Below are 18,808 nucleotides of genomic sequence, written 5' to 3'. Positions count from 1 at the left end.
GTGAGGTCAGAACGTTGGGGTCAACCTTACTCCTCGGCCAGAGTGTCCAGGGTGAGGTCAGAACGTTTGAGTCAACCCTACTCCTCAGCCAGAGTGTCCAAGGTGAGGTCAGAACGTTCAAGTCAACCCTACTCCTCGGCCAGAGTGTCCAGGGTGAGGTCAGAACGTTGGGGTCAACCCTACTCCTCGGCCAGAGTGTCCAGTGTGAGGTCAGAACGTTGGGGTCAACCCTACTCCTCGGCCAGAGTGTCCAGTGTGAGGTCAGAACGTTCGAGTCAACCCTACTCCTCGGCCAGAGTGTCCAGGGTGAGGTCAGAACGTTGGGGTCAACCCTACTCCTCGGCCAGAGTGTCCAGGGTGAGGTCAGAACGTTGGAGTCAACCCTACTCCTCGGCCAGAGTGTCCAGGGTGAGGTCAGAACGTTGGGGTCAACCCTACTCCTCGGCCAGAGTGTCCAGTGTGAGGTCAGAACGTTCGAGTCAACCCTACTCCTCGGCCAGAGTGTCCAGGGTGAGGTCAGAACGTTGGGGTCAACCCTAATCCTCGGCCAGAGTGTCCAGTGTGAGGTCAGAACGTTGGGGTCAACCCTACTCCTCGGCCAGAGTGTCCAGTGTGAGGTCAGAACGTTGGGGTCAACCCTACTCCTCGGCCAGAGTGTCCAGGGTGAGGTCAGAACGTTCGAGTCAACCCTACTCCTCGGCCAGAGTGTCCAGGGTGAGGTCAGAACGTTTGAGTCAACCCTACTCCTCAGCCAGAGTGTCCAAGGTGAGGTCAGAACGTTCAAGTCAACCCTACTCCTCGGCCAGAGTGTCCAGTGTGAGGTCAGAACGTTGGGGTCAACCCTACTCCTCGGCCAGAGTGTCCAGGGTGAGGTCAGAACGTTCGAGTCAACCCTACTCCTCGGCCAGAGTGTCCAGGGTGAGGTCAGAACGTTGGGGTCAACCCTACTCCTCGGCCAGAGTGTCCAGTGTGAGGTCAGAACGTTGGGGTCAACCCTACTCCTCGGCCAGAGTGTCCAGTGTGAGGTCTGAACGTTGGGGTCAACCCTACTCCTCGGCCAGAGTGTCCAGTGTGAGGTCAGAACGTTGGGGTCAACCCTAATCCTCGGCCAGAGTGTCCAGTGTGAGGTCAGAACGTTGGGGTCAACCCTACTCCTCGGCCAGAGTGTCCAGTGTGAGGTCAGAACGTTGGGGTCAACCCTACTCCTCGGCCAGAGTGTCCAGGGTGAGGTCAGAACGTTCGAGTCAACCCTACTCCTCGGCCAGAGTGTCCAGGGTGAGGTCAGAACGTTGGGGTCAACCCTACTCCTCGGCCAGAGTGTCCAGGGTGAGGTCAGAACGTTTGAGTCAACCCTACTCCTCAGCCAGAGTGTCCAAGGTGAGGTCAGAACGTTCGAGTCAACCCTACTCCTCGGCCAGAGTGTCCAGGGTGAGGTCAGAACGTTGGGGTCAACCCTACTCCTCGGCCAGAGTGTCCAGTGTGAGGTCAGAACGTTGGGGTCAACCCTACTCCTCGGCCAGAGTGTCCAGTGTGAGGTCTGAACGTTCGGGTCAACCCTACTCCTCGGCCAGAGTGTCCAGGGTGAGGTCAGAACGTTGGGGACAACCCTACTCCTCGGCCAGAGTGTCCAGGGTGAGGTCAGAACGTTGGGGTCAACCCTACTCCTCGGCCAGAGTGTCCAGGGTGAGGTCAGAACGTTCAAGTCAACCCTACTCCTCGGCCAGAGTGTCCAGGGTGAGGTCAGAACGTTGGGGTCAACCCTACTCCTCGGCCAGAGTGTCCAGTGTGAGGTCAGAACGTTGGGGTCAACCCTACTCCTCGGCCAGAGTGTCCAGTGTGAGGTCAGAACGTTCGAGTCAACCCTACTCCTCGGCCAGAGTGTCCAGGGTGAGGTCAGAACGTTGGGGTCAACCCTACTCCTCGGCCAGAGTGTCCAGGGTGAGGTCAGAACGTTGGAGTCAACCCTACTCCTCGGCCAGAGTGTCCAGGGTGAGGTCAGAACGTTGGGGTCAACCCTACTCCTCGGCCAGAGTGTCCAGTGTGAGGTCAGAACGTTGGGGTCAACCCTACTCCTCGGCCAGAGTGTCCAGTGTGAGGTCTGAACGTTCGGGTCAACCCTACTCCTCGGCCAGAGTGTCCATGGTGAGGTCAGAACGTTGGGGACAACCCTACTCCTCGGCCAGAGTGTCCAGGGTGAGGTCAGAACGTTGGGGTCAACCCTACTCCTCGGCCAGAGTGTCCAGGGTGAGGTCAGAACGTTCAAGTCAACCCTACTCCTCGGCCAGAGTGTCCAGGGTGAGGTCAGAACGTTGGGGTCAACCCTACTCCTCGGCCAGAGTGTCCAGTGTGAGGTCAGAACGTTGGGGTCAACCCTACTCCTCGGCCAGAGTGTCCAGTGTGAGGTCAGAACGTTCGAGTCAACCCTACTCCTCGGCCAGAGTGTCCAGGGTGAGGTCAGAACGTTGGGGTCAACCCTACTCCTCGGCCAGAGTGTCCAGGGTGAGGTCAGAACGTTGGAGTCAACCCTACTCCTCGGCCAGAGTGTCCAGGGTGAGGTCAGAACGTTGGGGTCAACCCTACTCCTCGGCCAGAGTGTCCAGTGTGAGGTCAGAACGTTCGAGTCAACCCTACTCCTCGGCCAGAGTGTCCAGGGTGAGGTCAGAACGTTGGGGTCAACCCTAATCCTCGGCCAGAGTGTCCAGTGTGAGGTCAGAACGTTGGGGTCAACCCTACTCCTCGGCCAGAGTGTCCAGTGTGAGGTCAGAACGTTGGGGTCAACCCTACTCCTCGGCCAGAGTGTCCAGGGTGAGGTCAGAACGTTCGAGTCAACCCTACTCCTCGGCCAGAGTGTCCAGGGTGAGGTCAGAACGTTGGGGTCAACCTTACTCCTCGGCCAGAGTGTCCAGGGTGAGGTCAGAACGTTTGAGTCAACCCTACTCCTCAGCCAGAGTGTCCAAGGTGAGGTCAGAACGTTCAAGTCAACCCTACTCCTCGGCCAGAGTGTCCAGGGTGAGGTCAGAACGTTGGGGTCAACCCTACTCCTCGGCCAGAGTGTCCAGTGTGAGGTCAGAACGTTGGGGTCAACCCTACTCCTCGGCCAGAGTGTCCAGTGTGAGGTCAGAACGTTCGAGTCAACCCTACTCCTCGGCCAGAGTGTCCAGGGTGAGGTCAGAACGTTGGGGTCAACCCTACTCCTCGGCCAGAGTGTCCAGGGTGAGGTCAGAACGTTGGAGTCAACCCTACTCCTCGGCCAGAGTGTCCAGGGTGAGGTCAGAACGTTGGGGTCAACCCTACTCCTCGGCCAGAGTGTCCAGTGTGAGGTCAGAACGTTCGAGTCAACCCTACTCCTCGGCCAGAGTGTCCAGGGTGAGGTCAGAACGTTGGGGTCAACCCTAATCCTCGGCCAGAGTGTCCAGTGTGAGGTCAGAACGTTGGGGTCAACCCTACTCCTCGGCCAGAGTGTCCAGTGTGAGGTCAGAACGTTGGGGTCAACCCTACTCCTCGGCCAGAGTGTCCAGGGTGAGGTCAGAACGTTCGAGTCAACCCTACTCCTCGGCCAGAGTGTCCAGGGTGAGGTCAGAACGTTGGGGTCAACCCTACTCCTCGGCCAGAGTGTCCTGGGTGAGGTCAGAACGTTTGAGTCAACCCTACTCCTCAGCCAGAGTGTCCAAGGTGAGGTCAGAACGTTCAAGTCAACCCTACTCCTCGGCCAGAGTGTCCAGTGTGAGGTCAGAACGTTGGGGTCAACCCTACTCCTCGGCCAGAGTGTCCAGTGTGAGGTCAGAACGTTCGAGTCAACCCTACTCCTCGGCCAGAGTGTCCAGGGTGAGGTCAGAACGTTGGGGTCAACCCTACTCCTCGGCCAGAGTGTCCAGGGTGAGGTCAGAACGTTGGAGTCAACCCTACTCCTCGGCCAGAGTGTCCAGGGTGAGGTCAGAACGTTGGGGTCAACCCTACTCCTCGGCCAGAGTGTCCAGTGTGAGGTCAGAACGTTCGAGTCAACCCTACTCCTCGGCCAGAGTGTCCAGGGTGAGGTCAGAACGTTGGGGTCAACCCTAATCCTCGGCCAGAGTGTCCAGTGTGAGGTCAGAACGTTGGGGTCAACCCTACTCCTCGGCCAGAGTGTCCAGGGTGAGGTCAGAACGTTGGAGTCAACCCTACTCCTCGGCCAGAGTGTCCAGGGTGAGGTCAGAACGTTGGGGTCAACCCTACTCCTCGGCCAGAGTGTCCAGTGTGAGGTCAGAACGTTCGAGTCAACCCTACTCCTCGGCCAGAGTGTCCAGGGTGAGGTCAGAACGTTGGGGTCAACCCTAATCCTCGGCCAGAGTGTCCAGTGTGAGGTCAGAACGTTGGGGTCAACCCTACTCCTCGGCCAGAGTGTCCAGTGTGAGGTCAGAACGTTGGGGTCAACCCTACTCCTCGGCCAGAGTGTCCAGGGTGAGGTCAGAACGTTCGAGTCAACCCTACTCCTCGGCCAGAGTGTCCAGGGTGAGGTCAGAACGTTGGGGTCAACCTTACTCCTCGGCCAGAGTGTCCAGGGTGAGGTCAGAACGTTTGAGTCAACCCTACTCCTCAGCCAGAGTGTCCAAGGTGAGGTCAGAACGTTCAAGTCAACCCTACTCCTCGGCCAGAGTGTCCAGGGTGAGGTCAGAACGTTGGGGTCAACCCTACTCCTCGGCCAGAGTGTCCAGTGTGAGGTCAGAACGTTGGGGTCAACCCTACTCCTCGGCCAGAGTGTCCAGTGTGAGGTCAGAACGTTCGAGTCAACCCTACTCCTCGGCCAGAGTGTCCAGGGTGAGGTCAGAACGTTGGGGTCAACCCTACTCCTCGGCCAGAGTGTCCAGGGTGAGGTCAGAACGTTGGAGTCAACCCTACTCCTCGGCCAGAGTGTCCAGGGTGAGGTCAGAACGTTGGGGTCAACCCTACTCCTCGGCCAGAGTGTCCAGTGTGAGGTCAGAACGTTCGAGTCAACCCTACTCCTCGGCCAGAGTGTCCAGGGTGAGGTCAGAACGTTGGGGTCAACCCTAATCCTCGGCCAGAGTGTCCAGTGTGAGGTCAGAACGTTGGGGTCAACCCTACTCCTCGGCCAGAGTGTCCAGTGTGAGGTCAGAACGTTGGGGTCAACCCTACTCCTCGGCCAGAGTGTCCAGGGTGAGGTCAGAACGTTCGAGTCAACCCTACTCCTCGGCCAGAGTGTCCAGGGTGAGGTCAGAACGTTGGGGTCAACCCTACTCCTCGGCCAGAGTGTCCAGGGTGAGGTCAGAACGTTTGAGTCAACCCTACTCCTCAGCCAGAGTGTCCAAGGTGAGGTCAGAACGTTCAAGTCAACCCTACTCCTCGGCCAGAGTGTCCAGTGTGAGGTCAGAACGTTGGGGTCAACCCTACTCCTCGGCCAGAGTGTCCAGTGTGAGGTCAGAACGTTCGAGTCAACCCTACTCCTCGGCCAGAGTGTCCAGGGTGAGGTCAGAACGTTGGGGTCAACCCTACTCCTCGGCCAGAGTGTCCAGGGTGAGGTCAGAACGTTGGAGTCAACCCTACTCCTCGGCCAGAGTGTCCAGGGTGAGGTCAGAACGTTGGGGTCAACCCTACTCCTCGGCCAGAGTGTCCAGTGTGAGGTCAGAACGTTCGAGTCAACCCTACTCCTCGGCCAGAGTGTCCAGGGTGAGGTCAGAACGTTGGGGTCAACCCTAATCCTCGGCCAGAGTGTCCAGTGTGAGGTCAGAACGTTGGGGTCAACCCTACTCCTCGGCCAGAGTGTCCAGTGTGAGGTCAGAACGTTGGGGTCAACCCTACTCCTCGGCCAGAGTGTCCAGGGTGAGGTCAGAACGTTCGAGTCAACCCTACTCCTCGGCCAGAGTGTCCAGGGTGAGGTCAGAACGTTGGGGTCAACCTTACTCCTCGGCCAGAGTGTCCAGGGTGAGGTCAGAACGTTTGAGTCAACCCTACTCCTCAGCCAGAGTGTCCAAGGTGAGGTCAGAACGTTCAAGTCAACCCTACTCCTCGGCCAGAGTGTCCAGGGTGAGGTCAGAACGTTGGGGTCAACCCTACTCCTCGGCCAGAGTGTCCAGTGTGAGGTCAGAACGTTGGGGTCAACCCTACTCCTCGGCCAGAGTGTCCAGGGTGAGGTCAGAACGTTCGAGTCAACCCTACTCCTCGGCCAGAGTGTCCAGGGTGAGGTCAGAACGTTGGGGTCAACCTTACTCCTCGGCCAGAGTGTCCAGGGTGAGGTCAGAACGTTTGAGTCAACCCTACTCCTCAGCCAGAGTGTCCAAGGTGAGGTCAGAACGTTCAAGTCAACCCTACTCCTCGGCCAGAGTGTCCAGGGTGAGGTCAGAACGTTGGGGTCAACCCTACTCCTCGGCCAGAGTGTCCAGTGTGAGGTCAGAACGTTCGAGTCAACCCTACTCCTCGGCCAGAGTGTCCAGGGTGAGGTCAGAACGTTGGGGTCAACCCTACTCCTCGGCCAGAGTGTCCAGGGTGAGGTCAGAACGTTGGAGTCAACCCTACTCCTCGGCCAGAGTGTCCAGGGTGAGGTCAGAACGTTGGGGTCAACCCTACTCCTCGGCCAGAGTGTCCAGTGTGAGGTCAGAACGTTCGAGTCAACCCTACTCCTCGGCCAGAGTGTCCAGGGTGAGGTCAGAACGTTGGGGTCAACCCTAATCCTCGGCCAGAGTGTCCAGTGTGAGGTCAGAACGTTGGGGTCAACCCTACTCCTCGGCCAGAGTGTCCAGTGTGAGGTCAGAACGTTGGGGTCAACCCTACTCCTCGGCCAGAGTGTCCAGGGTGAGGTCAGAACGTTCGAGTCAACCCTACTCCTCGGCCAGAGTGTCCAGGGTGAGGTCAGAACGTTTGAGTCAACCCTACTCCTCGGCCAGAGTGTCCAAGGTGAGGTCAGAACGTTCAAGTCAACCCTACTCCTCGGCCAGAGTGTCCAGTGTGAGGTCAGAACGTTGGGGTCAACCCTACTCCTCGGCCAGAGTGTCCAGGGTGAGGTCAGAACGTTCGAGTCAACCCTACTCCTCGGCCAGAGTGTCCAGGGTGAGGTCAGAACGTTGGGGTCAACCCTACTCCTCGGCCAGAGTGTCCAGTGTGAGGTCAGAACGTTGGGGTCAACCCTACTCCTCGGCCAGAGTGTCCAGTGTGAGGTCTGAACGTTCGGGTCAACCCTACTCCTCGGCCAGAGTGTCCAGGGTGAGGTCAGAACGTTGGGGACAACCCTACTCCTCGGCCAGAGTGTCCAGGGTGAGGTCAGAACGTTGGGGTCAACCCTACTCCTCGGCCAGAGTGTCCAGGGTGAGGTCAGAACGTTCAAGTCAACCCTACTCCTCGGCCAGAGTGTCCAGGGTGAGGTCAGAACGTTGGGGTCAACCCTACTCCTCGGCCAGAGTGTCCAGTGTGAGGTCAGAACGTTGGGGTCAACCCTACTCCTCGGCCAGAGTGTCCAGGGTGAGGTCAGAACGTTCAAGTCAACCCTACTCCTCGGCCAGAGTGTCCAGTGTGAGGTCAGAACGTTGGGGTCAACCCTACTCCTCGGCCAGAGTGTCCAGTGTGAGGTCAGAACGTTGGGGTCAACCCTACTCCTCGGCCAGAGTGTCCAGGGTGAGGTCAGAACGTTGGGGTCAACCCTACTCCTCGGCCAGAGTGTACAGTGTGAGGTCTGAACGTTGGGGTCAACCCTACTCCTCGGCCAGAGTGTCCAGTGTGAGGTCAGAACGTTCGGGTCAACCCTACTCCTCGGCCAGAGTGTCCAGGGTGAGGTCTGAACGTTCGGGTCAACCCTACTCCTCGGCCAGAGTGTCCAGTGTGAGGTCAGAACTTTGGGGTCAACCCTACTCCTCGGCCAGAGTGTCCAGTGTGAGGTCAGAACGTTCGAGTCAACCCTACTCCTCGGCCAGAGTGTCCAGGGTGAGGTCAGAACGTTGGGGTCAACCCTACTCCTCGGCCAGAGTGTCCAGGGTGAGGTCAGAACGTTCGAGTCAACCCTACTCCTCGGCCAGAGTGTCCAGGGTGAGGTCAGAACGTTGGGGTCAGCCCTACCTCTCGGCCAGAGTGTCCAGTGTGAGGTCAGAACGTTGGGGTCAACCCTACTTCTCGGCCAGAGTGTCCAGTGTGAGGTCAGAACGTTCGAGTCAACCCTACTCCTCGGCCAGAGTGTCCAGGGTGAGGTCAGAACGTTCGAGTCAACCCTACTCCTCGGCCAGAGTGTCCAGGGTGAGGTCAGAACGTTGGGGTCAACCCTACTCCTCGGCCAGAGTGTCCAGGGTGAGGTCAGAACGTTCGAGTCAACCCTACTCCTCAGCCAGAGTGTCCAGGGTGAGGTCAGAACGTTGGGGTCAACCCTACTCCTCGGCCAGAGTGTCCAGGGTGAGGTCAGAACGTTCGAGTCAACCCTACTCCTCAGCCAGAGTGTCCAGTGTGAGGTCAGAACGTTGGGGTCAACCCTACTCCTCGGCCAGAGTGTCCAGGGTGAGGTCTGAACGTTCGGGTCAACCCTACTCCTCAGCCAGAGTGTCCAGGGTGAGGTCAGAACGTTGGGGTCAGCCCTACTCTTCGGCCAGAGTGTCCAGTGTGAGGTCAGAACGTTCGAGTCAACCCTACTCCTCGGCCAGAGTGTCCAGGGTGAGGTCAGAACGTTGGGGTCAACCCTACTCCTCGGCCAGAGTGTCCAGTGTGAGGTCAGAACGTTGGGGTCAACCCTACTCCTCGGCCAGAGTGTCCAGTGTGAGGTCAGAACGTTGGGGTCAACCCTACTCCTCGGCCAGAGTGTCCAGGGTGAGGTCAGAACGTTGGGGTCAACCCTACTCCTCGGCCAGAGTGTCCAGGGTGAGGTCAGAACGTTGGAGTCAACCCTACTCCTCGGCCAGAGTGTCCAGGGTGAGGTCAGAACGTTGGGGTCAACCCTACTCCTCGGCCAGAGTGTCCAGTGTGAGGTCAGAACGTTCGAGTCAACCCTACTCCTCGGCCAGAGTGTCCAGGGTGAGGTCAGAACGTTGGGGTCAACCCTAATCCTCGGCCAGAGTGTCCAGTGTGAGGTCAGAACGTTGGGGTCAACCCTACTCCTCGGCCAGAGTGTCCAGTGTGAGGTCAGAACGTTGGGGTCAACCCTACTCCTCGGCCAGAGTGTCCAGGGTGAGGTCAGAACGTTCGAGTCAACCCTACTCCTCGGCCAGAGTGTCCAGGGTGAGGTCAGAACGTTGGGGTCAACCCTACTCCTCGGCCAGAGTGTCCAGGGTGAGGTCAGAACGTTTGAGTCAACCCTACTCCTCAGCCAGAGTGTCCAAGGTGAGGTCAGAACGTTCAAGTCAACCCTACTCCTCGGCCAGAGTGTCCAGGGTGAGGTCAGAACGTTGGGGTCAACCCTACTCCTCGGCCAGAGTGTCCAGGGTGAGGTCTGAACGTTCGGGTCAACCCTACTCCTCAGCCAGAGTGTCCAGGGTGAGGTCAGAACGTTGGGGTCAACCGTACTCCTCGGCCAGAGTGTCCAGTGTGAGGTCAGAACGTTCGAGTCAACCCTACTCCTCGGCCAGAGTGTCCAGTGTGAGGTCAGAACGTTGGGGTCAACCCTACTCCTCGGCCAGAGTGTCCAGGGTGAGGTCAGAACGTTGGGGTCAACCCTACTCCTCGGCCAGAGTGTCCAGGGTGAGGTCAGAACGTTGGGGTCAACCCTACTCCTCGGCCAGAGTGTCCAGGGTGAGGTCAGAACGTTGGGGTCAACCCTACTCCTCGGCCAGAGTGTACAGTGTGAGGTCAGAACGTTGGGGTCAACCCTACTCCTCGGCCAGAGTGTCCAGTGTGAGGTCAGAACGTTGGGGTCAACCCTACTCCTCAGCCAGAGTGTCCAGGGTGAGGTCTGAACGTTCGGGTCAACCCTACTCCTCAGCCAGAGTGTCCAGGGTGAGGTCAGAACGTTGGGGTCAACCGTACTCCTCGGCCAGAGTGTCCAGTGTGAGGTCAGAACGTTCGAGTCAACCCTATTCCTCGGCCAGAGTGTCCAGTGTGAGGTCAGAACGTTGGGGTCAACCCTACTCCTCGGCCAGAGTGTCCAGTGTGAGGTCAGAACGTTGGGATCCACCCTACTCCTCAGCCAGAGTGTCCAGGGTGAGGTCAGAACGTTGGGGTCAACCCTACTCCTCGGCCAGAGTGTCCAGGGTGAGGTCTGAACGTTCGGGTCAACCCTACTCCTCAGCCAGAGTGTCCAGGGTGAGGTCAGAACGTTGGGGTCAACCCTACTCCTCGGCCAGAGTGTCCAGGGTGAGGTCAGAACGTTGGGGTCAACCCTACTCCTCGGCCAGAGTGTCCAGTGTGAGGTCAGAACGTTGGGGTCAACCCTACTCCTCGGCCAGAGTGTCCAGGGTGAGGTCAGAACGTTGGGGTCAACCCTACTCCTCGGCCAGAGTGTCCAGGGTGAGGTCAGAACGTTGGGGTCAACCCTACTCCTCGGCCAGTGTCCAGTGTGAGGTCAGAACGTTGGGGTCAACCCTACTCCTCGGCCAGAGTGTTCAGTGTGAGATCAGAACGTTGGGGTCAACCCTACTCCTCGGCCAGAGTGTCCAGTGTGAGGTCAGAACGTTGGGGTCAACCCTACTCCTCGGCCAGAGTGTCCAGGGTGAGGTCAGAACGTTGGGGTCAACCCTACTCCTCGGCCAGAGTGTCCAGGGTGAGGTCAGAACGTTCGAGTCAACCCTACTCCTCGGCCAGAGTGTCCAGGGTGAGGTCAGAACGTTGGGGTCAACCCTACTCCTCGGCCAGAGTGTCCAGGGTGAGGTCAGAACGTTGGGGTCAACCCTACTCCTCGGCCAGAGTGTCCAGTGTGAGGTCAGAACGTTGGGGTCAACCCTACTCCTCGGCCAGAGTGTCCAGGGTGAGGTCAGAACGTTGGGGTCAACCCTACTCCTCGGCCAGAGTGTCCAGGGTGAGGTCAGAATGCTCAGGTCAACCCTACTCCTCGGCCAGAGTGTCCAGGGTGAGGTCAGAACGTTGGGGTCAACCCTACTCCTCGGCCAGAGTGTCCAGTGTGAGGTCAGAACGTTGGGGTCAACCCTACTCCTCGGCCAGAGTGTCCAGGGTGAGGTCTGAACGTTGGGGTCAACCCTACTCCTCGGCCAGAGTGTCCAGGGTGAGGTCAGAACTCTTCGAGAGCAAAACGCTCTGAATTTACTAACGGACAATCTGACAACACTCTGAGTTTACGAACGCCCCGAGCACACTCTAGCACTCCAGATTAAATTTCCGAACACACCCGTAGTATAAACCAGCCTTTGGTTGTTTAGTACATGGCCTCACATGTGAATCCTTAAAGAGATGGGCTGGGCTAAAGCTTAAGACGGTGTGAACAAAGCTGAATGGGTGTCGACAAAGAAGAGCTCTCCAGTAGGTACCAAAAATATCAAGGGCCATTTTCTCAAAAGTGAGGTCACAACTTTCAAAGCAGAATTACTTTCTCATTGGTCCTCAAATGTAGTGTCTGATATACAATATACAGCCTCTACTTTTATCCAATGTACAAAAACACCATTTCAAATGTTGTTACATGAGACCGAATACAATTTGGATAAGCTCCCATATCTACTGGGTGAAATACCAGTGTGCCATCACAGCAGCAAGCAATACCACAGTGTGCCATCACAGCAGCAAGCAATACCACAGCGTGCCACCACTGTTACCACAAGAAAAGGGCAACCAGTGAAGAACAAACACCATTGTAAATACAACCCATATTTATGTTTATTTATTTCCCTTTTTGTACTTGAACTATTTGGACATCGTCACAACACTGTATATATACATAATATGACGTTTTAAATGTCTCTATTCTTATGGAACTTTTGTGAATGTAATGCTTACTGTTCATTTTTGTTTATTAATATTTCACTTGCTTTGGCAATGTAAACATATGTTTCCCATGGTAATAAAGCTCTTTGAATTTAATTTTGAGTGAGAGTGAGAGAGAGAGAGTGAGAGTGAGAGCGGGAGTGAGAGTGAGAGTGAGAGTGAGAGTGAGAGTGAGAGTGAGAGAGAGAGAGAGAGAGAGAGAGAGAGAGAGAGAGAGAGAAGACGAGGATGGGAGTACCAGGAAGTTAGGAACATATACTCCAGCCAGGCTAGTTAGGACTGAAATACACAACGTAATCACAGATACGGTTTAACACTACACTAATACACAACACTTTACAGAAACACAAACTTACTGTGCGTTAACTCTCTAGTCTACAAAAATAACAAGTATAGGTATAGTTACAGCTCTCTAGACAAAGGTAAAACTTCACACAAAATGTGTATATGCACAGCACACTGGCCATCTACAATGCTCCAAAAACAACTCTTCCACAGATACCTGCAACTACAACACAAGGGAGGACCCAATCTTCCATTGCATCCTTGTTTTCCCTGCTCTAGAGGGGGCCCCTGTGTGTGTGGCACGCAGGAGGGAGGCCACTGTGGGGAGTCACAGGTCAACAGCTCTGCTGCTCTCACAGGAACCAGACAGGAAGAACCGGAAAAAACTGTTTACATATATGTGACAAGACACGGCTTTGGTGTGGAGGCCAGCTCTGCTGCGCTAAGACCCCCCTCCTACCACCCTCCCTGCGTTCTCTCCCTCTTGTTCTTGTTTCCTCTCATTCCTGCCTTCTCTTCCTCAAACCTGCCTCTGATGCTGGGTCAGCTACAGTACAATTAGTTTGTAGTCCCTGGCTGCTATGTTTTTCATTTCAGTAGAGAATGTAGGAAGTTGGTATTAGTAGTGTTAAAAAACAGCAGTGAGATCAACAACATATTCAGGGATTCCAATTCAGCCTTCATTGAGATTCTGGAATTGGAACTGGTATTAAGATAGCAGCAAGGTCCAACACTGGGTGGCAAAGTGTGTAGAAAACAGAGACAGAGAGAGAGAGGGTGGGGAAGAGAGATAGGGTGGGGGAGAGAGAGAGAGAGAGAGGGTGGAGGAGAGAGAGAGAGGGTGGGGAAGAGAGAGAGAGAGAGAGGGTGGAGAAGAGAGAGAGAGAGGGTGGGGAAGAGAGAGAGAGAGGGTGGGGAAGAGAGAGAGAGAGAGAGAGAGAGAGAGAGAGAGAGAGAGAGAGAGAGAGAGAGAGAGAGAGAGAGAGAGAGAGAGGGTGGGGGAGAGTTGGGCCTGGGAGTTCAGATATAGGGGGCAGGCTGAGTATGGGCATATACAGGGGGAGGCTAGATTTGGCGAGGCAGGGTAGCTTTGGGTGTGGTGTTGCGAGGGTTGTATCTCGGCTGTGTCTGAGCCTAGCAGGGATTACAGTCTGTGGCTTGGCTGGCAGGGGCACTCTGGGCTGTGTGTCTGGATGAAAGTCCGGCTGTAATACAGTACAGTAATGGCTAAGTCTGGCTCTGGGAACACTACGGGCCCCCAGCTGTGCCTGGGCTCTTCCTGGGTCTGGTCTGCCATCCAACAATGGAGAGGCTTCCCCGTCTCCTCTCCACACTAATTATAGCCCAGCAGTGTCTACTCTATCCCCTAAAAATAAACCACGCTTATCAACATGTTGAGTGGAACAGACTAAAATGACATTTTCTTTAACTGCAAATCAGTTCAGTATATGCATTACCTGCCTTGTTGCTCTTGTTTTGATTTATTTTATGTTAATTTTTAAAAGTATTTTGGCCAGAGTGTCCAGGCATTCGTAACAACCTGAAACTTACATTCGATCTAATAAGCCTCACGTAGCGACCAAATTCGACACTCATTGACCTCCATACAAAAAATTCCTCACATGACAGATTAAACCCTTTCACTCTGATTAAGCTCCCTCCTTTTCTCCTCATTTCGCTCCTTTCTCCTCGTTTTCCTCCTTTTCCCCTCGTTTCCCTCCTTTTCTGCTTCTCATTTCCCTCCTTTTCTCCTCGTTTCCCTCTTTTTCTCTTTGTTTCCCTCTTTTTCTCTTTGTTTCCCTCTTTTTCTCTTTGTTTCCCTCTTTTTCTCCTCTTTTCCCTCTTTTTCTCTTTGTTTCCCTCCTTTCAACTCCTCGCTTTCCTGTCCACTCTAATGAGGGGATGGATGCTGTCACTTGGGGCACTTTCACAACACATTCCTCTGATGGGGGGCCACAGCTCTGCTGGATGGGCTCTGCTCTTGCACCAAACTAAAACAATATCCCCCAAATCCAACATGGCCGCCTGCCACCAGCTCAGCAGCACTCTAGTCGAGGCCTCACTGCTGTACAGTACAGTATATCAAACACTTGACTAATCAAACACTTGACTAACACGTCGACGACAACAAATGATACAGTGGCTACTTTCAGAGAGGAGGAAGGAACCTATTGTACAACACTACGTCCTATTCCTGACGTAAAGTACAAGATGCTTCGAGTGATTGAGTGCTTCTGTTTTAGCATTACCATTAGTTCAGCTTCCAGCCCTGATGTGTTGCGTGTTCTGTTCTTTTCTGCCTTACTCACAAGCTAGCGCCGAGCGCTAACCAACCTCTAACCGCGGCCTCCAGAGAAAGTGCCCCATCCATAAGCATGTCTATACGGCTTCAAGGAGCTCTCCTTCAACGGCTGCCCTCTTCCTGTCACTGGGAAGGACAGGCCAGGCGTGTTCAGGATAAATGAGACCATAGCCTCCCCTTGTCCCTCAGGGAAAAGTGGTATGTTCCATTAGGATGGACACTTAATTAAAGCCATGATAAAATACCACTCTGGACTCCAGAGGGGGGTCTGTGGGAGGGGTAAAGAGACAGAGGGGTAGAAGGGAGCGAGAGGTGGAAGGCAGGGAGAGACAAGTGAAGGATTAAGTTCCTCTCTTCTCATTCTTGGAGGGGAGGAGATGAAAAACAAACCCATCCTAGCGTGAACGAACAGCTCCCTTGACAACCAAGGATCAGAGATAAGTAATACTATGTTTTAATTAAGAAGAGAAACAAGTTGTCTTCACCCAGGCTGAATCTACCTGGCAGGATGAGGTGGAGGGCTGTTTTCTGGAGCAGTCTCTCTCTCTACTGGTATGTAACAAGACAGGGGGGACCTGACGCTAGGTCAGCACTCCTAGTCTGAGGTACTTGACATAGGGGCCAGGTTTAATATCCAGCACTTACCCAGACACACAGCATCATGTGCGTCTGTACAATAGATGTGTTGCTCACCTTTCCCAGGACAGTGAGACAGCTGGGATCCAGTTCAGGCTTCTCCAGCTTCACCACTCCCACCCAGCCATACTCGTATAGGTCGTCCTCATCATTGTTGTTACACAGTCCCAGTGGATGCATCTAAAACAGAGAGAAACCATAGGGTTAATATCACAGCATATATATATATATAATATCACCCACGACAGAGCACAGTGTTAATATCACAACATATATATAATATCACCCACGACAGAAGACAGTGTTAATATCACAACATATATATAATATCACCCACGACAGAGCACAGTGTTACTATCACAACATATAAATAATATCACCCACGACAGAGCACAGTGTTAATATCACAACATATATATAATATCACCCACGAGAGAGCACAGTGTTAATATCACAACATATATATAATATCACCCACGACAGAGCACAGTGTTAATATCACAACATATATATAATATCACCCACGACAGAGCACAGTGTTACTATCACAACATATATATAATATCACCCACGACAGAGCACAGTGTTAATATCACAACATATATATAATATCACCCACGACAGAGCACAGTGTTACTATCACAACATATATATAATATCACCCACGACAGAGCACAGTGTTAATATCACAACACATATATAATATCACCCACGACAGAGCACAGTGTTAATATCACAACATATATATAATATCACCCACGACAGAGCACAGTGTTACTATCACAACATATAAATAATATCACCCACGACAGAGCACAGTGTTAATATCACAACATATATATAATATCACCCACGAGAGAGCACAGTGTTAATATCACAACATATATATAATATCACCCACGACAGAGCACAGTGTTAATATCACAACATATATATAATATCACCCACGACAGAGCACAGTGTTACTATCACAACATATATATAATATCACCCACGACAGAGCACAGTGTTAATATCACAACATATATATAATATCACCCACGACAGAGCACAGTGTTACTATCACAACATATATATAATATCACCCACGACAGAGCACAGTGTTAATATCACAACATATACAGTGGGGAGAACAAGTATTTGATACACTGCCGATTTTGCAGGTTTTCCTACTTACAAAGCATGTAGAGGTCTGTCATTTTTATCATAGGTACACTTCAACTGTGAGAGACGGAATCTAAAACAAAAATCCAGAAAATCACATTGTATGATTTTTAAGTAATTAATTTGCATTTTATTGCATGACATAAGTATTTGATCACCTACCAACCAGTAAGAATTCCGGCTCTCACAGACCTGTTAGTTTTTCTTTAAGAAGCCCTCCTGTTCTCCACTCATTACCTGTATTAACTGCACCTGTTTGAACTCGTTACCTGTATAAAAGACACCTGTCCACACACTCAATCAAACAGACTCCAACCTCTCCACAATGGCCAAGACCAGAAAGCTGTGTAAGGACATCAGGGATAAATTGTAGACCTGTACAAGGCTGGGATGGGCTACAGGACAATAGCCAAGCAGCTTGGTGAGAAGGCAACAACTGTTGGCACAATTATTAGAAAATGGAAGAAGTTCAAGATGACGGTCAATCACCCTCGGTCTGGGGCTCCATGCAAGATCTCACCTCGTGGGGCATCAATGATCATGAAGAATGTGAGGGATCAGCCCAGAACTACACGGCAGGACCTGGTCAATGACCTGAAGAGAGCTGGGACCACAGTCTCAAAGAAAACCATTAGTAACACACTACGCCGTCATGGATTAAAATCCTGCAGCGCACGCAAGGTCCCCCTGCTCAAGCCAGCGCATGTCCAGGCCCGTCTGAAGTTTGCCAATGACCATCTGGATGATCCAGAGGAGGAATGGGAGAAGGTCATGTGGTCTGATGAGACAAAAATAGAGCTTTTTGCTCTAAACTCCACTCGCCGTGTTTGGAGGAATAGAAGGATGAGTACAACCCCAAGAACACCATCCCAACCGTGAAGCATGGAGGTGGAAACATCATTCTTTGGGGATGCTTTTCTGCAAAGGGGACAGGACGACTGCACCGTATTGAAGGGAGGATGGATGGGGCCATGTATCGCGAGATCTTGACCAACAACCTCCTTCCCTCAGTAAGAGCATTGAAGATGGGTCGTGGCTGGGTCTTCCAGCATGACAACGACCCGAAACACACAGCCAGGGCAACTAAGGAGTGGCTCCGTAAGAAGCATCTCAAGGTCCTGGAGTGGCCTAGCCAGTCTCCAGACCTGAACCCAATAGAAAATCTTTGGAGGGAGCCAAAAGTCCGTATTGCCCAGCGACAGCCCCGAAACCTGAAGGATCTGGAGAAGGTCTGTATGGAGGAGTGGGCCAAAATCCCTGCTGCAGTGTGTGCAAACCTGGTCAAGAACTACAGGAAACGTATGATCTCTGTAATTGCAAACTAAGGTTTCTGTACCAAATATTCAGTTCTGCTTTTCTGATGTATCAAATACTTATGTCATGCAATAAAATGCAAATTAATTACTTAAAAATCATACAATGTGATTTTCTGGATTTTTGTTTTAGATTCCTTCTCTCACAGTTGAAGTGTACCTATGATAAAAATTACAGACCTCTACATGCTTTGTAAGTAGGAAAACCTGCAAAATTGTCAGTGTATCAAATACTTGTTCTCCCCACTGTATATAATATCACCCACGACAGAGCACAGTGTTACTATCACAACATATATATAATATCACCCACGACAGAGCACAGTGTTAATATCACAACATATATATATAATATCACCCACGACAGAGCACAGTGTTAATATCACAACATATATATAATATCACCCACGACAGAGCACAGTGTTACTATCACAACATATATATAATATCACCCACGACAGAGCACAGTGTTACTATCACAACATATATATAATATCACCCACGACAGAGCACAGTGTTAATATCACAACATATATATAATATCACCCACGACAGAGCACAGTGTTAATATCACAACATATATATAATATCACCCACGACAGAGCACAGTGTTAATATCACAACATATATATAATATCACCCACGACAGAGCACAGTGTTAATATCACAACATATATATAATATCACCCACGACAGAGCACAGTGTTAATATCACAACATATATATAATATCACCCACGACAGAGCACAGTGTTACTATCACAACATATATATAATATCACCCACGAGAGAGCACAGTGTTAATATCACAACATATAAATAATATCACCCACGACAGAGCACAGTGTTACTATCACAACATATATATAATATCATCCACGACAGAGCACAGTGTTACTATCACAACATATATATAATATCATCCACGACAGAGCACAGTGTTACTATCACAACATATAAATAATATCACCCACGACAGAGCAATGTCATTCTAGGGATCCAGGGAAAGCTCCTGCAAGATAATCAATAAATGTTTAAACGATTTTAGTAAATTTTGTGATTAAATGTCACTTATTACATTTGTTACAAGTTTTTGCAGGTGTGTGTGTGTGTGTGTGTGTGTGTGTGTGTGTGTGTGTGTGTGTGTGTGTGTGTGTGTGTGTGTGTGTGTGTGTGTGTGTGTGTGTGTGTGTGTGTGTGTGTGTGGGGATATGTTGAACTATATGTCCACGGTCAGGCTCAAAGAGAGTACTTCATACACTGTACCAGTGATCTAC

General features: G+C 52.4%; 1 protein-coding gene across 2 annotated transcripts in view; it reads right to left on the bottom strand.

Annotated features, from left to right (window-relative positions):
• The window catches only part of LOC139544992 (E3 ubiquitin-protein ligase znrf3-like), a 231,369-nt gene that overhangs the window by 97,634 nt on the left and 114,927 nt on the right, over window positions 1–18,808 (bottom strand). For both annotated transcript variants that reach the window (XM_071352276.1, XM_071352277.1), the window contains exon 2: window positions 15,113–15,235. In XM_071352276.1, coding sequence (XP_071208377.1) covers window positions 15,113–15,235 — 123 coding nt within the window. The remainder of the gene's footprint in view (window positions 1–15,112; window positions 15,236–18,808) is intronic.

The sequence above is a fragment of the Salvelinus alpinus genome, chromosome 19 (assembly GCF_045679555.1).
Source record: "Salvelinus alpinus chromosome 19, SLU_Salpinus.1, whole genome shotgun sequence".
NCBI lineage: Eukaryota > Metazoa > Chordata > Actinopteri > Salmoniformes > Salmonidae > Salvelinus > Salvelinus alpinus.
This window is presented reverse-complemented; position numbering and strand designations above follow the sequence as displayed.